At 35.7% G+C, this 21,690-nt stretch overlaps 1 protein-coding gene across 1 annotated transcript in view; it reads left to right on the plus strand.

Moving 5' to 3' along the window:
• Smp_179360 (sortilin, putative) overlaps window positions 1-21,690 on the plus strand; it is a gene marked incomplete at both ends in the record, with an annotated part of 74,649 nt that overhangs the window by 35,418 nt on the left and 17,541 nt on the right. The window contains 3 exons of the mRNA XM_018791211.1: window positions 1,491-1,670; window positions 7,786-8,488; window positions 20,439-20,550. Coding sequence (XP_018645592.1) covers window positions 1,491-1,670; window positions 7,786-8,488; window positions 20,439-20,550 — 995 coding nt within the window. The remainder of the gene's footprint in view (window positions 1-1,490; window positions 1,671-7,785; window positions 8,489-20,438; window positions 20,551-21,690) is intronic.

Below are 21,690 nucleotides of genomic sequence, written 5' to 3' on the forward strand. Positions count from 1 at the left end.
ACAGGCACACCTTGCTGACGAGTGCCAAGTACCACGAAACCCGGGTCCAGGGCTTCCTGTTGACCACCTCTAACCACGATCTTATCTCAACATAGTGCATACAGTGTCGAGCCACCTAGACTAGTGGTCACATTGCAACTTAATCGACATCATTCGATCTGCTTTAAGAAGGACTTGACACACATGACATTGATCACCACCCAGTGATCAATCAATTGCGAAAATATATGTATAAGGTTTTCGTGTATATCAAGGTCTTGTACTATCGTGACTGTTAGTAATCTTTTGAGATACATATTCTGTTTTAATTGAGCTTATTCCCCTTTTTTGGAGTGATACTCTTACCTACTTAGTGCTCATAGTAAACTTGAAAACACTATATACATGTACACATTTAAATATATAGTTTATTGGAAAATTCGTTTGAGAAAGATCTTTTTGCAAATTTTTGCTTTACATTTTTTCATGTAAGCCATCCAAAACGACAGAGAACAAAACACATTCTCCATCATGGATTATAATAGTGTAAATAAGGATTCCCTCTTCATTTGGTTGGTTGCCAAGTGCACAGTTAAAATTGGAAATAAGAGTGGAGTTTATTCTTACCCTATTTTCATAATTAAAAATGTGCTGTAAGTACTCATTTATTTGTTTGCGCACTGCTGAGGAGTCCCATACTGGGTTTGAATGGTCATCTAGTGCTTAAAGGTTTTTGGTAGCGATATAGCTTAGATTGAATCGTGATTTCGACTGTCAAAATACTAAAATCTCCACAAATCCCCATATGGAAAACTTTCCTCTCCATGAAAACAAGTCATTTACATGTTTTTTCTCCTCCTTATCGTTGATACAATTTAAACTCATACAAATTTCGTTTATTCTTATTTTCTGTGAAAATATACAATCTAAAAAGGTATCGGAAAATGTAGAGGGAATTTCAACATAGCTATATTCGATTGGCTTAATTTATTGGCATTCAGCCTAAGTATTAGTTTTTACTGGTCTTCAAGGATTGTTCCCATATGAAGGACCGAGTATGCAACGCCCATATATTGTGGTGTTTAGCAAAAGTATGACTGATATGCAACCGCCGTCTATGCATGGTTTACTAACATAGTAGATTGAGAAAAGTCAGAAGTGGTCAGATTAAAAGATCAATTGTATTCATGAAGTCATTTATTACTGGTCAAATCTGGATGTCCTCAAGTTGTTTTTTATGCTGTATTTGAAATCACTGATTGGAGATACTGAGTGACACTGAATCGAATCCGTCAAACCGGTACACCTTTAATTTTCTTTCTTCCACTGAAAAGTAGCTTACTCATTAAAAGAAATGAATTCCTAGGATCACTTCATTGTCCAATATCTGTAAGAATCTGTTCTTTTATGAATCATTCAATATTAAAATTCTATTGTGTTAAATCAATGTATACATTCACATTATATTTATAGAACTGTAGTTCTTATTTTCGTTACCTATTGTATTATAGGTTTGTGGTTTACAAATAAGCAATCAATTCAGCATTAAAAATCGTGTTATTGCTTCTCCACCATTATCAATAGCCGCAGCACCAGGATTGATATTAGCTCATGGACATGTAGCAACACATTTGAAAAATACACCAGCCGATGTATTTGTCAGTTCTGATGGTGGATATACATGGCTTAAAGTAAGTAATATGATATGATAAAAATGTATTTATCTAAATTTATTTAGTGATATTTAGTTCAGTGTACGTTAATTATATTATGGGTTAAGATTCTCTGTTTACAAGTAACAAAAATATAATGAACTAATCGTGATATCTGCTTAGCTGAAAGCTTTTTTTGTAGCAAAACCTACTGAGTGGTATCAGTTCCTTACACTATTGCAGATGTTCTGTTCTGATAATATCAACTTCCATGGAACTAAATGAAGCTTATTTTCTCAACGGTTGCTATCGTGTTTGTGTGCATTAGCCACAGATAGTGAGATACCATAGCTATGGGGATCTTTTTTTAACTCGTGAATGTAAACAACTGACTTAACTTCGTTCTATCTACTTCGATCCAGGCTGTAAGATGATACTATTGAGTAAACAGTGCTAAGTTTAGATTTAAGATTTTAAGTCAAAATTGAGGAGGGGTTTGTAAAGTAGTAAGTATTCAGTTAATGAGACAATTAGCATGCATATTACGTATACGCAACTACCATTTACTTTGATGCGGTTTGTTAGCCTGACTTTTAGTAGGTGTGAAGAAACCTAAGGGTAGCCAATCCAAGATTTAGGGTCACTTCATGAAATCACCAACTGTTAAACTGGAGCGTTTGATAGGTTCAGACTACTTGTTTGGGATCCTTGCAACTATTATAAATGATTGCTGAAGATATTAAGAGACATGTTTCGGAATCAGTCCAAGTGTTTAGGATTGAGATTGACACTTGATCTTCCTCTCGATTTTTTATTCTAGTCTACTTTTAAACGTATCTTTCCACTGTACCTTTGCGAGCGGTATTCTCAATGTTTATTCTATCTTATTATTTTGCCACTACATTAGTTCGACCTCTCTTTTTGTTCATCTTGTTATACACATCTAATAGTGCTAAAGTAGTGAGCTATGGAGACTTGGGCTAACACACATCTTTGCCTAGCTATATATTGACAATATTTATTTGTCTTCCGCTGACAGGTGTCGATTTTATCTACATTACAAGGTTGTTTTAAGTTCAAAATATATCGTTATTCCTATATCTCAAATTTGATTGACTATGCATAACACTGAGAACAAAATAAAGCTTCTAAATACACTGATAATTTCAGTCAGTCAACCACACATGACGTGTAACCAGAAACACGTGTACGTAGGTTCCAGTTAGTAAACCCAATAGAATCAGTGGGAATAAAAAATATTAGGCATCAAATTTATGAATTGGTGGAACAAAAAAATTACCAGGAACTACGAAACTTGGGTTCGAAGACGTTGAGTGAATCCACTTGCGCCACGGGAAAGATTCTGACCTATGACACCCAACAGTTTGTTATGATAACCACGCAAACCCCAGGCAGGTGATTTGAGTCTGTCGAAATAACTAACAGTAATTGACTGCGTGGGCTGATAGCATCTTGGCTTAGTTGTTCCTAACACTTTCCCAAAACCACTTCTACACTAGCCAAAATCGAGCATCGAGTCAGGCGGTGGCTGTGCATATATAAAATAAATCCTAACCACCTCAATAGATGAAGATTCACTGTATCACCAATCAATTCATCATCCTCAGTATCCTGAGTTTAGCCTTGGCACTGCTCACTTGGTGATCCCAACAAACACGAGGAGTATTTTGAAGACATTTATCATTATATCCCAATAAAGTGGAATATCCGCTACTTTTAATAAGCACATTTCTTTGCTATAAAGTAAGACTCGGTGAACTGCTGCTCAGTAAACGCGTCCTTTATTTGACTAAGGAATGTCTCTCTTACTCTACAAGTGACGAATGTTGGCGAAACCGAGACGGCTTTGATCAGCAAACGTGGATAACTTACATCTATTCTTTAGTATAATACTGATTTTGATTGATTGTGTTTTTCAAATAAAGTTCTTAAAAGAAACTATTTTCAGTATGAGGACTATGGAGATTGTTGAATTTTATTGAGATCATGAACCGATCTAAGTTAGGAAATCATTGGGAACTTGAAATAACTAGATGGCCGTTCCATCCTAGGGTTAAGCTCCGTAGAAATGCTCTTTCACTAGCCACAACCGAAGATTAGGACCACGGCCATTGATTTCACGCGTAAATGTCTAATCTCTGAACCACTGAGCTAGAACATTGCACGACAGTTTTCGATTACCTTTGGTGAGCACCATCCTTACATCGAATACTTCCATACATCACTGGCGACAGCTTCTCATTAGGACTTTAGAAATTTCCTCTGGAAGGTAATCATTTTGTCACATGTGAGGAAGTTATCTATGAAAAACAATGAAATATTGCTAGACTTGTACACCATTGGATTCCGGTTCAGTGGTCTTGATGTTAATCATTCGAATGCTAGACTGAAGATCCTGGCTTCGATGAATAGACTATGTTTTCTCCTTAATATCATACATTCATTTTCACTTTTTATAAACTGGATCATTTTCAATATGAATATTGTTTATCATGAAATTAGTATCCATTTAATAAACTCTAATCTAATTTATCACCATGGGAATTTAAGTTTTAGACTATTTAATTTCTCACATGTATATCTGTGATAGAGATTTTAAGAGAAAAAAATATCTTATATATAATCATTCTTAAATATTTAAAGTTTATCAGTAATATAATCAAAAATTGTATAATCAATTATTAACAAAACACCAATAGAAAACCTGGAAGTACTGGACAGCCGTTTCGTCCTATTTTGGGACTCCTCAACAGTGCTCATCTACGACCTCGCTTCGCGAGATTCGAACTCAGGACCTACCAGTCTCGCACCAGAGTAATTACCCAATAGGCTTTCAACTATGCAAATACTAAGTCTCCACAAAAACCCCTCTTTAGTATAATTAATAATTAACAAAACAATTATCAAATATTTGTTAATAATTTTAATGGTTGACATCACGAGTTAATTTAGGCTAGACCACCAATGGAAATCCTGGGAGCACTGGACTGCCGTTTCGTTTTATTGTGGGACTCCTCACCAGGACGAAACGGCCATCCAGTGCTTTCACATTTTCTATTGGTGGTCTAGCTTCAATTGGCTGATGATGTCAACTATTAAAATCATTATAATATTCACAAAAATCCCTTCTGATATTTGTTAATAGTTTAAAATACTAGATATATATTTCAAACTTGACCTTACGGGATAAAGAATAGTTGTAGCAATCAAACCCTTATTACCTTCAAGGATTATGGTAAGAGAGTTATGGTTCGATCACTGATTCAAACACAAATATTGTACTGTCATCATTATTATCATTTCCCCGTTAACATTTATTTATTTATTTAAACACATAAATATTGATACAAAGGGGCACCAGATATATATATATATATGCACCGCACAAATCTCATTTGATTTGATGGAAGGGCTGTGATACTGCCCCGGTGCCCAAACTGATACAGGTGGTTTTCTTAGCGGGAGTCTTTGACCTAAAGATCTGATACACAAGGCAGTAGAGCAACGTAAGGAGATGCAGTCCCATGGTTCCCGGTGACCAACGATTGGTTCATACACCATTTGTTCCCTCAGTATACTGGAGCCCATGTGCACCATTGGTTTTGAATCAGGGTTTTCCAACTATCCTAGGTGGACCCTCTGTGTCTATCAACCCGGTTAAAGCGCCAGACATTCGCTTTTCGTCCTCTCAATTTCGTAAACAAGAGTAATGCCACGAGAAGGTAGTCAGTAGGGGATGATCCCTGTCTCATGCATGACATTATTTAACTGTATCAATCAAGGTGACGTACTAGGACTGTGTAAAATATTCTCTATGTATATTTGATTAGTTTGAGGATATGATATTCTTTGGTTAATGATTTTTACTTTGATTTTCCACATAATTGATTGGTGCCAAGAAAAAAAGAACATTTAGAATTCATTTATATGGTCTAATCATTGTGAAATAATTATATATTTCTCAAGATTGAAATTTTACAATACAGGTTACGTTTCTGAAGTTACCTTTCATTTTAAACTGACAGGTAGTTGATAATACCTCTCCACTGATAAGTGACTAGTTTGAGAATGGATTTTTAGTAACTAGTAAAATTTCAACATGTTGAGAGTAAGACGGATCTAGCCGATAGCTGAAATAATGATATTACCCTGTCACAAGTTCATTTATTATCCCAAATAGCCTAGTCATAAAGTTTCGGACTATAAAGATAGGTGATGCCGTTTCGAATACCATAGGGATCAGTAGTTTCCTCGCTACTGCGGCTACACCCTGTTGGCAAGTGCCAACTGTTATGACTTTACAAATAAACAAAGGACGTATGCTTATTCGTTATTGATCTTGTGTCCGGCTTTTATCACGTGACTTATCCACCAATAGAAATACGATGTTCCCGACCTTAACACCGATAATCAAAGACGTTCGATCAGTATGAGTAATCTAGCATCCTTATTGGCCCTTTATCCGCCTAGCCCTTCCACTTGGGTCCAGAACACCAATGACAGCTTCTGTTATGCGAATCGTTTATTTCAAGTATACTCTGTTTATATACCAGACAGACCACATCACACCATCAAATAGAAAATAATATTTGTACAAAATCAAGCCAAATATGGCTGTGAACGTGGGAGGCAGTAATCAATAAACTGAGTATAATTTAGGAACAGTAAATCGTATAATAATAATCAATAGGTTAAAATGAAGCTTATAATAAGATGAATATAGATATACATAATCTAGTTACTAAATAGTTATACAATAGGAATATATATAGAATAACAGTCCAATAATAGGTCCCATAAGTTATCCGTACTTACTTCTTTACTAAGATATAACGCCAACTAAAATGAAACCTAGGTTTGTTCTGCGCTTCCTCCTGTCAACCTTCAACCGCTAAACAACTGAAATTGATTATGTTGAAAGAAATTAAAACTGTTGGATTTTTTCTTAGTTATCCGAACCTAATCTATTCACTGCGAAATTTAGAAGTCCTAGATTCAGTTACAAAGGGATTTGAAAGTGTGTGTACCGTTCAGGGTTTTTAAGATGGATTTAAATAACCGTTCAATAATCCCTTAGGTTTCAATGCCGTCCCATGATTAGTGTTAATTTGTGACATGAAAAAATATATTCAAACTACTAAACACTGAAAGCTTTTAAAAAAGAGCCTACACAGCCAACAATCATTTCCCTTGATTTTCCCTTCAAATTTATGTAGATTGTTTGTAAGAGTAAATATTTTCCAGCTGTTGATATTAAGGTCTTCAATTAAATAATGTCTATATTGTCATATATGCATTCAGATCGAGTTTCCTTGAAATAACTATTGAGTCTCGACCATTCTGTAAAGTAGGATTGTGGCTAGTAGTGGTGTCCAGGATGAAAGGTTTGTCCTACTTAGGACTTATCAGCCTAGTGCTATTGGATCCCAGTACAGCTGTTCACGGTGAGATTCGAACCCAGCACTTACCTGGAACCAATAGCTTAGTGCATAATACATTAACGTTCGAAACAGAGTACTATTGTAAAACGAATACTGTTATAAAGGTACATCCAAATAACTAGAATAGTCACCCATGGTTATTCCATTCTCAATGACCAAATCAGCCATTTCATTCCATTTTAATATTTTTTAATAACACGAAGTTCAGTTAAGGGATCTCTTCAAAGGATTGACTATTCAGCTGTCTATTATTTTTTATGTACGAACTTTTCAGTATTAATTCCGCGAGTACCTATGAACACTGAATAAACATAACAATGTATTAGAAAGGTTATGATATTAGATTATGTAGTGTAAATAATATCAATTAAAGATTGTGTATGTGCTAATAAAATATATCTTGCGCTAAAACTAATGAAGTCATTCACCTCACTCTAAAGGTTCTACTCATGTCCGAGTCATGTGTGTGCACTTATATGGAATAGCACAGCAGGGTAAAATAGATATTCCGCCATTTTTTTCGTTTGAATTATCTTCAAAAATCCTATCTCTAGATTCCATATATATATCACTTGGTTACTTGTCATATCCACACAATTTCATTCATTCGCTACCTAAAGATCAATCTTATGGAGAACTTCTCAGTTCCATCGACTAAATTATTTCTTCCATCTTGTTTATTTATTCTGTAGGCACTTGATGGACCACATCATTATCAAATAGCTAATCGTGGAGGTTTAATTGTAGCTGTCCCAGCTGAAACTCTATGGCCAGATGTTTTACGTTTTAGTACAGATGAAGGTAAATGTTGGCATACTATTCCATTACGTACTGGACAATGGAGTATTAACGAATCAAATCGATATCAAGTTAACAATAATGAAGATGATTCAATGAAAAGTCAAACTCATCATGATGATGTGTTGGATGATAGTGAAGAATCTCTGGATAAGATAAAATCAACTTCAGTAAAAGTAACAGATATACCTTCTCCATCTGAAGAACAAAGGATTGTCTTTGATAAAAATACAATTCCTACTACAACTGGATCAAGTTTGGATGCTGTCCCCCGTACAACGACCACCATAACTACTATTACTACTACTGTTAATGCCAGTACAGTAAACAATATCAGTAATGATACTAATAATATTTCACCTATAAATCAGTTGCATGCAGACAGTCATCAACAATTTCAAACCAATGATGATAAATGGTCGTCTGCATCATCAACTTCATCCCAAAGAACTGATGAAATAGTTGTATTTACTGGATTAGTTACAGAACCGGGTGGTAGAGCTATGGCTGCTGCTGTGTACGGTTATGGTACAGCTACACAAAGATGGAGAGTAGCAGTAGTTGATTTTCGAACAAATGGAATGATCAAACGAAAATGTAAGTTAGTATTTATCTGTTTATGCTCATTTGCTTTTGAAAAGAAAAGTTGTTTAAAGTTGATGTGTATTTCTGTCAACTTTATATCTTACAAATACTCATGTTTTAAAATAGACAGTATGCATATTATTCCATACTTCGCTATAAATTCGATTGTTTAACAATAAAGTAACATCACTCAATGAAATACACTGATTCTCTTGTAATCTAGGATTCATAGTGGTTGATATAATTCAGAAAGGATTTGAATAGTTTCTACCTATTAGGCGAGGCCTTATGATGTGTGCACTTTGACCCCAAATGCCCTGGCCACACGTATATAGCCTCTACCATGGAAGTCCTACTCACTGCCTTCTCGTGACGGGGGTGTTGTTTACGGAATTGAGACGACGAAAAGCGAATGTCCGACGCTTTAACCGGGTTGGTGGACACGGCGCGTCCACCTATGGGAGTTGGAAAACCCTGATTACAAACCAATGGTGTACATTGGCTCCAGTATACTGAGGGAGCGAATGGTGTATGAATCAGTCGTTGGTCACCGGCTACCATGGGACTGCATCTCCCAGTGTTGCTCCACTACCTTGTGTATCAGATCTTTAGGTCAAAGGCTCCGAATGTGGTCCCCTAAGAAAACCACCTGCTTCGGTTTGGGCAGCTGGGCAGTATCACAGCCCTCACACAAATCAAATAAGATTTGTGTGGCGCATATGTTTCTAGTGCTTCTTTGTACCCATATTTATGTGTTTAAATAAAATAAAATAAAATAACCTATGGGGAAAGTGTTTATGGTATAATTTGGTATATTACACTACTGTGAATGTTCTTTGAAGAACGGTAATATGTTATGCAGAAGTTTAGCCTATGTTAAAGAAAACATTGATCGAGATTATTGTATAAAGCAAATTAAAAAATCATTGCAACGAAGTTTTCGGATCATGAAGCTGTGAAAAATGCAATTATCAGAAGCTGAATGGCAACTCAACTACTATAAATACCTTTCAATTTTCTGTACATAAAGAAACTTTGGAGTTAAATAGTCTATCCACACTTTCTGTCTTTTCTCCTGTGTCCAAGTTGCCATGTAGATTTAGCCTCCGGTTAGTAGAAGCGTTTGGAGAACAGAATCGAGTGTACAGTAGTAAAACCTAACAGGAACATTGTGCACTTTATGATTAGGATTTAAAGGATAGTCTTTATATACGTTTGAAGATGGTACAATGCTACAAGTTATCTAATTGATACATATGTCATTAATTGTTGTAATATTTTCAATCTGTTTCATCTTCTTCAATCGAGTTTACTAGGGAAGGTTTAAATTTTTCGTTTTTACATCCTACTTATTCTTCATCTCTCCTGACTCACTGATTTTTAATATGCTAACAAGGGGGTCAATGTTTATTGTTCCACTACGATACGTACTATAATATTGGTAGGATCAAATGATTTATACACAAACATTAATATTAAAAATTCACTTAGTATTGTTTGTTTGAATCTTCCCATTGATGTTTAGGACTGCAACTGGTCAGTCTCTTATTGGCATATGTGCATACTGTGCGTATTGCCTCGATATAGCCTAAATTCACAAGCATTGTAAGCAAAGATGGATAGTGGCTAGCAGGAGAATCCAGGACGCGCGTTTCGTCCTACTTGGGACTCGTCAGCTGGATGTACCTGCATCTCAAACAAACAATACTAAGTGAATCGAAACTTCATCCATTGCACAAGCAAGTGGCTATCAGGTCTCAGTAGCTGAGTGGATAACGAGATGGCGTTTGAAGCGAAAGGAACTGAGTTCGAGTCTCACAGTGAACATCAACTCTGAGATGCAGGTATATCCAGCTGACGAGTCTGAAATAGGACGCAACGCGCATCCTGGATTCCAGTACTAGCCACTATTTTTATATGTACCATTAGATACATTCATATTTCAACAGTAAATTCATCATATTCTCTTAGGAAAAAGCAACTGCTTTACAAAAGACGTTTTGCACATTTTAAGCAGAATCTTTCAAAATCAAATAGCCATGACGTGAATCAGTTATTATTATTGATTAGTGTCCTTTATTGAGATCAAGAAAATGATTGAGTTTGACAACAATTATAAACCAGGAAACACTGAACAGAATGAATAAACAGTCAAGAAATTATCTTCATTTTCTTGATAACAGATGAAATTTCCCAATTTAAGTTCTTTGATTACTCATTACCAAATTGATCCATTTCATGATATCAATCTAAACTCAACGATTTGTCACAATCCTATACTAATAATTATCATGTGCTCACTAGTGACTTGCTTCAAGATGGATTTCCCGGAGTTCTAGTGAGAAACCGTGACCATTAAAGTTCAACCGTATCTGTTGTGAGGCAGTTACCTACTGGGTACAATAGTGGACGGTCCCGCAGTATCGTGAATTGGTTCAAGATGGACAACGACACCATTGGACGCCTGTTCAATGGTTCGGAGGTTGACTGTTTGCCCACGAGACCAAAGGTCTTGGGTTCAAGTCCCACGTGTGAAATCGTGAACACGCACTGCTAAGGATTCTCATACTCGGTCGAAGCGATCATTCAGTGCTTTCAGGCTTTCAAGGGTGGTCTGACATTGATCCATTCCTCATATCACTCTAAACTCAATAATCGCTACAACTTTATACTGATCATTAGCAAATTATCATTTCGAATTTTATTTTAGTCAAAAGTCTATGACAAAACGTTTTTCAACGACTACCATCGATCTCTTATTAGTTTCAATAAATAGATTATAAGATGCACGACCTTTCGTCAAGTTGCTTTATTTATGTTTGTAATATTTCACGAATTCAAGATAAAAAAAGGTAAGACAGGATAGATAGGTCGAAGTTACAAAACTGGGACCGATTCGTTAAAAGTCGATTCCTTAAATCAATAAACCACACCACAGTATTCAGTAAACGTTATACTGTAATGAAAATCTCAATCCAAATAACAACTGGATCGTTAATCATCCACATCATAAATAAAACATGGTCAAAATCATACAGTAAAAATTCACATGTTTTCCTGTACAAGGAGTTAGACAATGTCTAGTCAATAATTCAAATTCAATTAATTACATTCATTAAGGTGGATCAACATATTCTAATGAAATCAATTCACAACAATGGTAAAGCTTCATGCAGTTAGTTCCCTTTATGAGACAAGTGAGCGGAAATGTGTGAGAGAAAGGGTGGTTTTAGAATTGGGTAATGGAAGAGGAATATAATAAAAGCTAAATATTAACCAAAATAAAACTAATATCCAAAACACTAAAACAAAAAAAAAGGATTACTAAAGTAGTTATAAGTTTATCACTGTCTCTTTTTGAATACATAGATTCGGTTTAAGTTTTTTTATTGCGATCGCTTCAGCAAACCGGAAAGCAGTCATACTTCTTTGTTTGATAATAATTTTGAAAGCATGAGAAATGTCAATGGTATGCCCGGTGTCGAGTAAATGCCGAGCTGTTGCAGTGTTGAGAGCCCTGGTACCTTGCAGCCTCAGTTTCTTAGGAGCATGCTCAGAAATGGGAACATGTACTCTTCTCTCGGTTCTTCCATTGTATGTGATTTGGCACGTACATGTAAATTGGTAAATGCAGTTGGAGCAACTGAGAAAAGAGGACTTCTCGATTTTAGCTTGTTTGAGTGAGCAGTTAGTTTCACACGAAATATAATGAATTCATATTATTCAGCATCAATATTTGTTCTGTCTTTATTTAAATGGTAAAGCTATACATACATCAATACAAATCATTATTGACTTGTCTTCAAATATTCAATGACCTATGATCTTGAACTGGAACATTTCATTTTCATCATTCATTATTCTAGGAATGTCGTTTACTCCCTCTATATCCTTCTTCCTGTCTCTCGACTACTCGCACCCTATACAAACTGAATTATTTTTCAATTCTGAATATTTAATAATATCACAGATGATATAAAGTTAATTTATTCAATGTTATAATCAACTTAATTAACGAATAAACATATGTTGTACAATAGAATTCACATCAAATCATATTCCACTTTAATTTTAATGAGTGAACAAATAATTGAAATGAAATCATAATATCGAAAGCTAATTCTTTTCAACAAACTCTCTAAGAGTTAGTATTCTGTCTAACTCGAAGTATCAAATTCATGGGAGTTTCTGGTGACAATTTTGTTAGTGATCTGATTAAAAAAAACATTTTGAGCTGAACTGTCTTAGGCCTGTCCTTATCAACGTATTTTATTCTGATCGTTAGTTGAATTCTTTTAGGATGTACATTTTTTCGTCTAGAACTTGACATATGGTTATTCATACATATTCGTGTAAGTTTTTACTCTTTTTCTCCATCTATCTCATATGTCAGTCGTCTCATTCGCTTTAATATTCATTTACCAAAATTCCGAGAGGTAATGACAACCAACATGTTTAACCTTGACCATATTCCGTAATATCAGTATCATCATCGAAAAATCTGTATGAGTGACACTAATTTCATAGAATCAGATTGTTTTCTTTCTTGAACAACCATTATGCCAGCCGAATGCGTTGATTATTGTAATGACTTAGTATGTTAGTATAAGATTGCTCATTGTCTTTGGAAGTGATGAATATACTAGTCCTCAATTTCGTTAAGAGCACCTACCTTAATGAGGGTTTTCATATTAAAAATTGTTCGGTTTCTATGTAAATAGAAAGATATGTTTTCATCACTGCTCAAAATATACTCAACTGGTAGTGAAATGACAATGTTTTGTAGTTCAGGTTGATGATTTTTTGTTGAAGTTGTATTCTCAAGGCTGATTGATTAATTCGTGTAATGATCATTATCTTTCTTTATAGTTACTGACTAAAAACGTCGGATATAAAGTATTTATTAGAATTTAAATATAAGTGGATAGATGACGTACCGGATATTATAACAAAATTAATAAAAAGTTGTTTGTATTGGACTTACTTCACAGCCTAGTAAAATTATCTAAGTCGGTCGTATGTATACCAAAAGACAAAATTACAAAAGCGCCTAAACATGATCTACAGAATAAGCTGCTCCAACTTTCTAGAAGACGTTATATCAGATAAAGGTGCCACTCTCCTCATCTACGTCTCCATAATCATGATATATTATCTTTTGAATCATTGCTGTTAAACAATTGAGGATTGTTAGCGGGACATAGGTTGGATTAAAGCATGCTTCATGCACGATTGCGTTGGTGCACGCTGATTGGTTAAGAATTAGGCAATCAGCGCTAATCGATACTTGGAGAAGACTACAGAATCTCACGTATAAATACACTAACATATCTCATTATGTGCTTCTTGCTTCCATCTACCCTTGTTATTCAGAATATGATTTCTTTCCTGTTCAACCGTGTACTGATTTGGGGACTTGTCGAGTGAATTGGTATCCAAGAATACTAAGCAATAGGAATAGCTGGGTTGTAATAAAAGAAATTATAACAATGATAGACGTTTGACTTGAAAAAAATGTCAAAATAGTGTATAGAGGCAATATGAAAAAATAGGCTAGAAAGTGTTTTGTAGCTTGGTCATCATGCCAATCATCAGTCAGTAAACTTATTGAAATCAACTAAGCATTCTAATTAATTAGAAAAGGCAAGACCATTTATGAGGCTTATAAGCAAATCAAGAAAGGAAATAATCCAAACAAATGTTTAATTAATAACAGGATAAGTGTTGATAAAAATCAATGAAACTAAATGTTAACAAAATAGTCTGTCAGTCATTTGTACATCTCAGTCATACAGGAGATCAGTCTCGGCTTAGATAACTCAGTGTTAATGCCTCTGACTGTAAAGCTGGATGATACAATATCAAATCCATCAGGTGGCATCAGTTTCCTCAAGACTGCAGGTACATCTTTTTGACGAGCGCCAAATAGCATGAAACCTGGGTCCAGGGATTTCTGTCGACTACCTCATCATTAATAAGGCTTGTCTGTAACGTAACGTTTTGATGAGCGTCATCTTACATTCCAGTTGTAGGCTTTATTTTTCAGACCGTTTTATAAATGTTTACCGTTCGAAAATTTTAATGTCATTTACACGTATAATTCGATTATTCAGTGTCATTTTCCCGCTACGACTAATTCATCATTTTAGTTAGACGACCATTGTTAACCAATAACCGCAAAGCAGTTTTCTTGTTCTCATATAGGACTCAGCAGTACTTATCCATGACCGCACCACATCTTGAACATAAAACCTTCAGGTCTCTTGCTGATCTCTTAATCTTTAAACCCCTGAGTCGTAATCCAATCGTTTACATTTCTCAATATGTCATAATGAACAACTATCTTCAAATATCTATATATTGTGTGACTTTTTTCAAGTAATATCTAAACGACGTCTTTTAAACTTTTCATTCCACAAGATCATCACATGATATTTCTATACTGAAACTATCAGAAATCAATGAAACCTTTTTTAAACTTTATTTTTCAGCTCATTAAGTTGTTTGTTTGTTTGTCTTCAATCTACAACTGTCACATTATTTTTTCATTCATTCTTTCCATTTTCTTTGTTTCATTATGTTAGGATATTCACAAGAATATCCCAAAAATTATCTCGAATGTAAAATGGTATGTTTTCAGACTCTTCACATAATTCGCATGTTATTTCCTATTGGCCATTATTTACAGTGTCCTAACTATGACTTTCATGTGTCGTTTCCCTATTGGTCAATTTTGAGTCGTCCTAATTATAACCTTCACGTGTCCTTCCTTTCCATTGGTTACTGTTAATAGTCATCGTAACTGTATAAATATGCCTTGTCTGTAAACCATTTTTGTTCTGCTGCTGACCCCATAAACAATTCTTATTTAACGGCTGTGTTCTGATTTATTGGAGTTGGGGAACAGTATTGGGGTCGAACTAGGATATCTGAATTCGGTCAATCGGTAGAATTGCGTGTAGTCCTATCGCAATACCCACGTTATATTTCGCATTATAACAATTTGGCGACGGAGATTTTGCAAACAAGTTGCTGACTAGCTATGGATCCAGTTAAATTAGAAGAATTGTTCAAGCAACAGCTGAAGCTGATGGAGATGCTTACTCAGACGCAGATCTCTTCCCGAGTCTCATGTACACCAACAATCCCTCAATCAGTCAACGGTATTACCAGTAGTATTTCAGAGTTTCTTTATGATCCTGATGCCAATATTACATTTGATACCTGGTTCAGACGTTATGAAGATCTTTTTAAAGTCGACCTTGCTGACAGAGATGATTCGTGGAAGGTGCGTCTTCTCCTTCGAAAACATTTACTTTCAGCGAAAAAACTATAAATGCACATTCTACCGCAGAACCCACGAGACCGTTCCTTCGATGCCACTGTTCAAACTCTCAGTCAACTTTTTGGTGACCATCATTCACTCTTCAATACGCGTTATCGCTGTTTAAAACTGGTCATGAACGAGTCCGATGACTTCTTAACCCATGTTGGCATTGTCAACCGTGAGTGCGAACGGTTCAAGCTCAAATCCCTTACCGACGACCAATTCAAATCCCTCGTATTCATATGTAGTCTTCAGTCACCCAAATTCTCCGACATCAGAACTCGATTGCTGAACCGCCTTGAACAAGACCCTACGCTGACACTTAATGCAATCGCCGACGAGTATCAACGCATTGTCAACCTGCAGCGTGACACCACTTTGGTCCAATCTGGGGGCCAGGGTGGTTGCGAAGTTCACGCTGTCCAACGTCAGAACAAATCTCCGAGATCAACAACCTGTGGTCCTACGAAAGCCAATGCTCCTTCTTTCTCTAATCACTCCAGACCGGTTCACAAGAAGCCCCCCTCTCCATGTTGGCACTGTGGAGCCTGGCATTATGTGAAATTTTGTCCATTCAAACAGCAGCTGTGCGATCGCTGTCATAAAGTTGGTCACAAAAGCGGTTTTTGTCAATCCCATCGACCCAATAGCCGTCGAAATGAACAGACGCAGCATCGTTATCCTAAAAAGCCGGTTCCCTCATCAGGAAGTTTAGCAGCAGTCTTCCACACCCATGCCGCCACGCGACGCAAATTTCTTACCCTCTCAATCAATGGTCAGCCAGTTCGATTGCAGTTGGACACTGCATCAGATATCACTATTCTGTCAAAAGAAACTTGGCGAACCTTGGGTCAACCTCCCATCAAACCATCTTCGCAGACAGCCGTTAGTGCATGTGGTGGTCATCTCCGCCTTCATGGTGAACTTAATTGCTGTATTTCGTTCAGAGATACAACCTTCAACGGAACGTGCTACATCACCAAATCTCCTCTCAACCTTCTGGGTTTAGATTGGTTCGAAGAACTTGGTCTTGCCAATCTTCCTATCAGCACTATCTGTAATCAAGTACAAACTCCTGCTACTACACAACAGCATGCTACAGACCTCCAAAATCGATTCATCGAACTCCTCCAGCCTGGACGAAAGCTACGAACAATTCATAGTGCAATGACACCCAGGCGAGTAGCCCAGCAGAGTCCTCACATGAAGAATACCCGAATTCCTTACGAAGTTGGCGCAAAAGTGTATGTGCGGGACTATAGACATGGGTATGATAGATGGATAGAGGGTGAAGTCGCAAAGAGACAGGGGAAGGTCATGTATGAGGTCAGAGTAAACAAAGAAATCTGGACCAGGCACCATAATCAACTAAGGCCAAGAGAATCCAAGGAAAAAGTTGAAGTTACGAAACGCATCCCACTCGATTTATTACTGGATACTTTCCAACTTCCGCCAATACCTACAACGGAGGCAACTCAGTCATCTAATCAAGCAGAACATTCTTCAAGTTCTCGGTCGTTACCTCGAAGGAGGTCGGCACGCAAACGCAGAAAACCAAAGAACTTTCAGGTAAACCCACGATTGCGTCGCTATTAATTTTTTCCAAGGGGAGGTGTTAGGATATTTACAAGAATATCCCAAAAATTATCTCGAATGTAAAATGGTATGTTTTCAGACTCTTCACATAATTCGCATGTTATTTCCTATTGGCCATTATTTACAGTGTCCTAACTATGACTTTCATGTGTCGTTTCCCTATTGGTCAATTTTGAGTCGTCCTAATTATAACCTTCACGTGTCCTTCCTTTCCATTGGTTACTGTTAATAGTCATCGTAACTGTATAAATATGCCTTGTCTGTAAACCATTTTTGTTCTGCTGCTGACCCCATAAACAATTCTTATTTAACGGCTGTGTTCTGATTTATTGGAGTTGGGGAACAGTATTGGGGTCGAACTAGGATATCTGAATTCGGTCAATCGGTAGAATTGCGTGTAGTCCTATCGCAATACCCACGTTATATTTCGCATTATAACACATTATAAATAAACTCATTGATTCATTTACTTGTTCACTTTCAAGTTGATTTTCTACCACTTTGCATAAAAATATACTACTGATAAAAGATTGAATAACCTCAATCATAAACAACTGACCTATATGGTCTAGTTAGTTAGTTAGTTAGTTCATTTGGTTGGTTTGAGTTATGAGTAAATTGATTTTTTTTTCACTTTTAACTTTCTGGGTCCTTGTATTTGGTTGTTTCCTTTTTCGTTTCTAATTCTTAGTAAAGGACTTATAATTTCTTAGTTCACCTCGAATGTATGACCATCATGTATATGTGTAACATTATTGTCCTGAATTGAAGATAATATATATATGTTGTATTGAATACGTAATATTGGATGCATCAAATTAGCTTGGCTATCATTTTCCCATAAAAGTTTCCCAATGATTTGTTTGTTTAGCAGAGTGATATTGTTTGAAAGATGATGGGTAGATAAATGAATGGTTTTAGTTTTCCAGTCATATCTCCCAATCTATTTACTTCACAACATTCCTTCTCAATATATTCATACATCTAAATAAATCAATATATATGAACATACAGTCTATAATGGTTTCTATCATCATGGTAGACAAATGCAAAAAAAGAAATTCTTCATAGAAGGCTTTCTTCTTGAAATGCATACCTCACCTTATCCCACGGATATCCGTCTCCGACGGTAAGGTACCAACAAGTACGGAGCTAACACAAAAACTACCCACAAAAAGGTCATGTGTGACCGACCTCAAACAGTTGTCCATTGGCCACTGCGGTCACGCTCTCAGGTCATTAAGACCACTTCTAACACAATTTTCTTTTCAGGTACCCCCAGAAGAACTCTTCCATGGTGTGAGTAACCGGGAAGTGATAACTGCCTTCATACCTCTAACAGCACTCAAGACCACTTCTTCTTGAAAGGCATAAACTTTCCATAATATTGTTTTGTTTCATTTGTTCATTTATTACAATGAAAATTAAAGTGCTGTTAATGAAATTGAGAACTAGCATATTCATCATTTCCAAAGACAATGAGCAAGCTTATACTAACATACTAAGTCATTACAATAATCAACGCATTCGGCTGCCATAATGATTGTTCAAGAAAGAAAACAATCTGATTCTATGAAATTAGTGTCACTCATACAGATTTTTCGATGATGATACTGATATTACGGAATATGGTCAAGGTTAAACATGTTGGTTGTCATTACCTCTCGGAATTTTGGTAAATGAATATTAAAGCGAATGAGACGACTGACATATGAGATAGATGGAGAAAAAGAGTAAAAACTTACACGAATATGTATGAATAACCATATGTCAAGTTCTAGACGAAAAAATGTACATCCTAAAAGAATTCAACTAACGATCAGAATAAAATACGTTGATAAGGACAGGCCTAAGACAGTTCAGCTCAAAATGTTTTTTTAATCAGATCACTAACAAAATTGTCACCAGAAACTCCCATGAATTTGATACTTCGAGTTAGACAGAATACTAACTCTTAGAGAGTTTGTTGAAAAGAATTAGCTTTCGATATTATGATTTCATTTCAATTATTTGTTCACTCATTAAAATTAAAGTGGAATATGATTTGATGTGAATTCTATTGTACAACATATGTTTATTCGTTAATTAAGTTGATTATAGCATTGAATAAATTAACTTTATATCATCTGTGATATTATTAAATATTCAGAATTGAAAAATAATTCAGTTTGTATAGGGTGCGAGTAGTCGAGAGACAGGAAGAGAGAGAAAGGGCGAGAGAGAGAGAGAGAGTAAACGACATGCCTAGAATAATGAATGATGAAAATGAAATGTTCTAGTTGGAGATCATTTGTTACTGAATAGTTCAAGAGAAGTCATGATTTGTATAATGATGATTTGTATTGATGAATGTATGGCTTCACTGTTGTTGTGAATTAATTTCATTAGAATATGTTGATCAACTTTAATGAATGAAATTACCTGAATTTGAATTATTGACTAGACATTGTCTAACTAGTTCTACAGGAAAACAAGTGAACGTTTACTGTATGATTTTGATCATGTTTTATTTATGATATGTGTGTTTAATGATGCAGTTGTTATTTGGATTGAGATTTTCATTACAGTATAACGTTTACTGAATACTGTAGTGTGACTTGTTGATTAAATGAATCAACTTTTGATGAATCAGTCTCAGTTTTGTATCCACGACCTGTCTATGCTGTCTTACTTTTTTAACTTGAATTCGTGAAATATTACAATCATAAAGAAAGCAAATAAACTGGTCAGTTCATCTGATCGAATTTTATCTGTACTGCTGGTTGAATGCTGTTGGGATTTTTGTCTCTTTTTTAATTGTCTCACCAGTGTGTATACTATTCTTTTTTATGATAGGCGATTACAGGAAGTCAGTAGGACTTAGTGACATTTGACAACATATCAATGAACTTCAACATAACCAGATTTGAAAAAAGCAATTCGTATTCCGAATTAATATTAAACCATCAAAAATGATTTTAATGCATTTTCAGTACAGAAATAAATTGTACTAATCTCAATTTTTTATACATTTACTTATTGAAATCTCTATTTCTGTAGGCACACCTGATGATTATGAAACTTGGATACCGCATTCATCTAATGAAGGTGGTAAAGACGGTTGTCTACTTGGTGTTCGTGAACAATTCAAACGATTGAAAAAAGATTCCCTGTAAGTAATTTTATTAATATATATAACATTTTTTATATCCCGTGGGGATTTATGAATGATAACTTTGAGAACTATTTATAGACCAATATGATATGTATATTTCCTATTGTATAATTGATAAGTAACTAAACTATTCATATTCATATCCCTCTTATTATAAGCTTTACTTTGGTCTATAGACTATTATTATGCGATTTACCATTCTTGAGTTATCCCCCGTCTATTGATTACTTTTCCCCTTATTCACAGCCACATTTGGCTGAATCTTGTACAAATGTTATTTTTTATTTTATGGTAAGATGTGGTCAGTTTGATTGGTATATAGACCCAGTATGTTTGAGAATAATGATTCACATTGTAGAGGCTGTTATTGGTGTTCTGGACTTAACTGGCTGGGCTAGTCAGAAAGCAGGACTGATAAGTACTCAAGACTGTTCATACGGTTTTTGTATATCATAGGGCGATCAATAAATTCACTGTTCTTTAATAGGCAAGTAATCAAATATAACAACTGGCGACGGGGATGAGATACTTGTCATTCACCAGAAGCAGAGTTTTGTTGGGACATGCATAATTTCTGCACAAAAGCTTCCATGATTCTGATTTGAGGCTGTTCAAACCGCTTTTCTTGACGCTCCATATAAGCTTCTAGTTGCTCCAAAAAAAATACTCATTGTAGTTTTTCCCGTCGCCACTGACAAGTCTTGCTGATTTAACGTTATACTCAGATCCTATGTTAGTCTCGTAACCCTTAAGCTAGAATTACACAGCGACTTGAACACGAGAGAAAAGGCGCAAAATATATCGATAAGCACTTTACTTTACTCCTAATTTTCAATAATGATCCAACAATAATACAATCTCTAATAAATATAATTGAAAATCATGAGCCACGGGGTGTTGCTCAAAAGGATGAAAGATTCAGTAGAGGCTTCGAGATCAACAGGCTGGATTCCGTAAGGATCGGTCGTGCACAGACCTAATTGCGACACTACAGATCATTGTTGAACCATCAGTCGAGTGAAACGTGCGACTATACATCAACTTCTTTGGCTATGAGAAAGCATTGCACAGTGGAGATAGGAAAACACTATGGAAACTTCTTCGACACTATGGTATACCTGACAAACTCGTCAACAT

This window comes from Schistosoma mansoni, assembly GCF_000237925.1.
Source record: "Schistosoma mansoni, WGS project CABG00000000 data, chromosome 3 unplaced supercontig 0174, strain Puerto Rico, whole genome shotgun sequence".
NCBI lineage: Eukaryota > Metazoa > Platyhelminthes > Trematoda > Strigeidida > Schistosomatidae > Schistosoma > Schistosoma mansoni.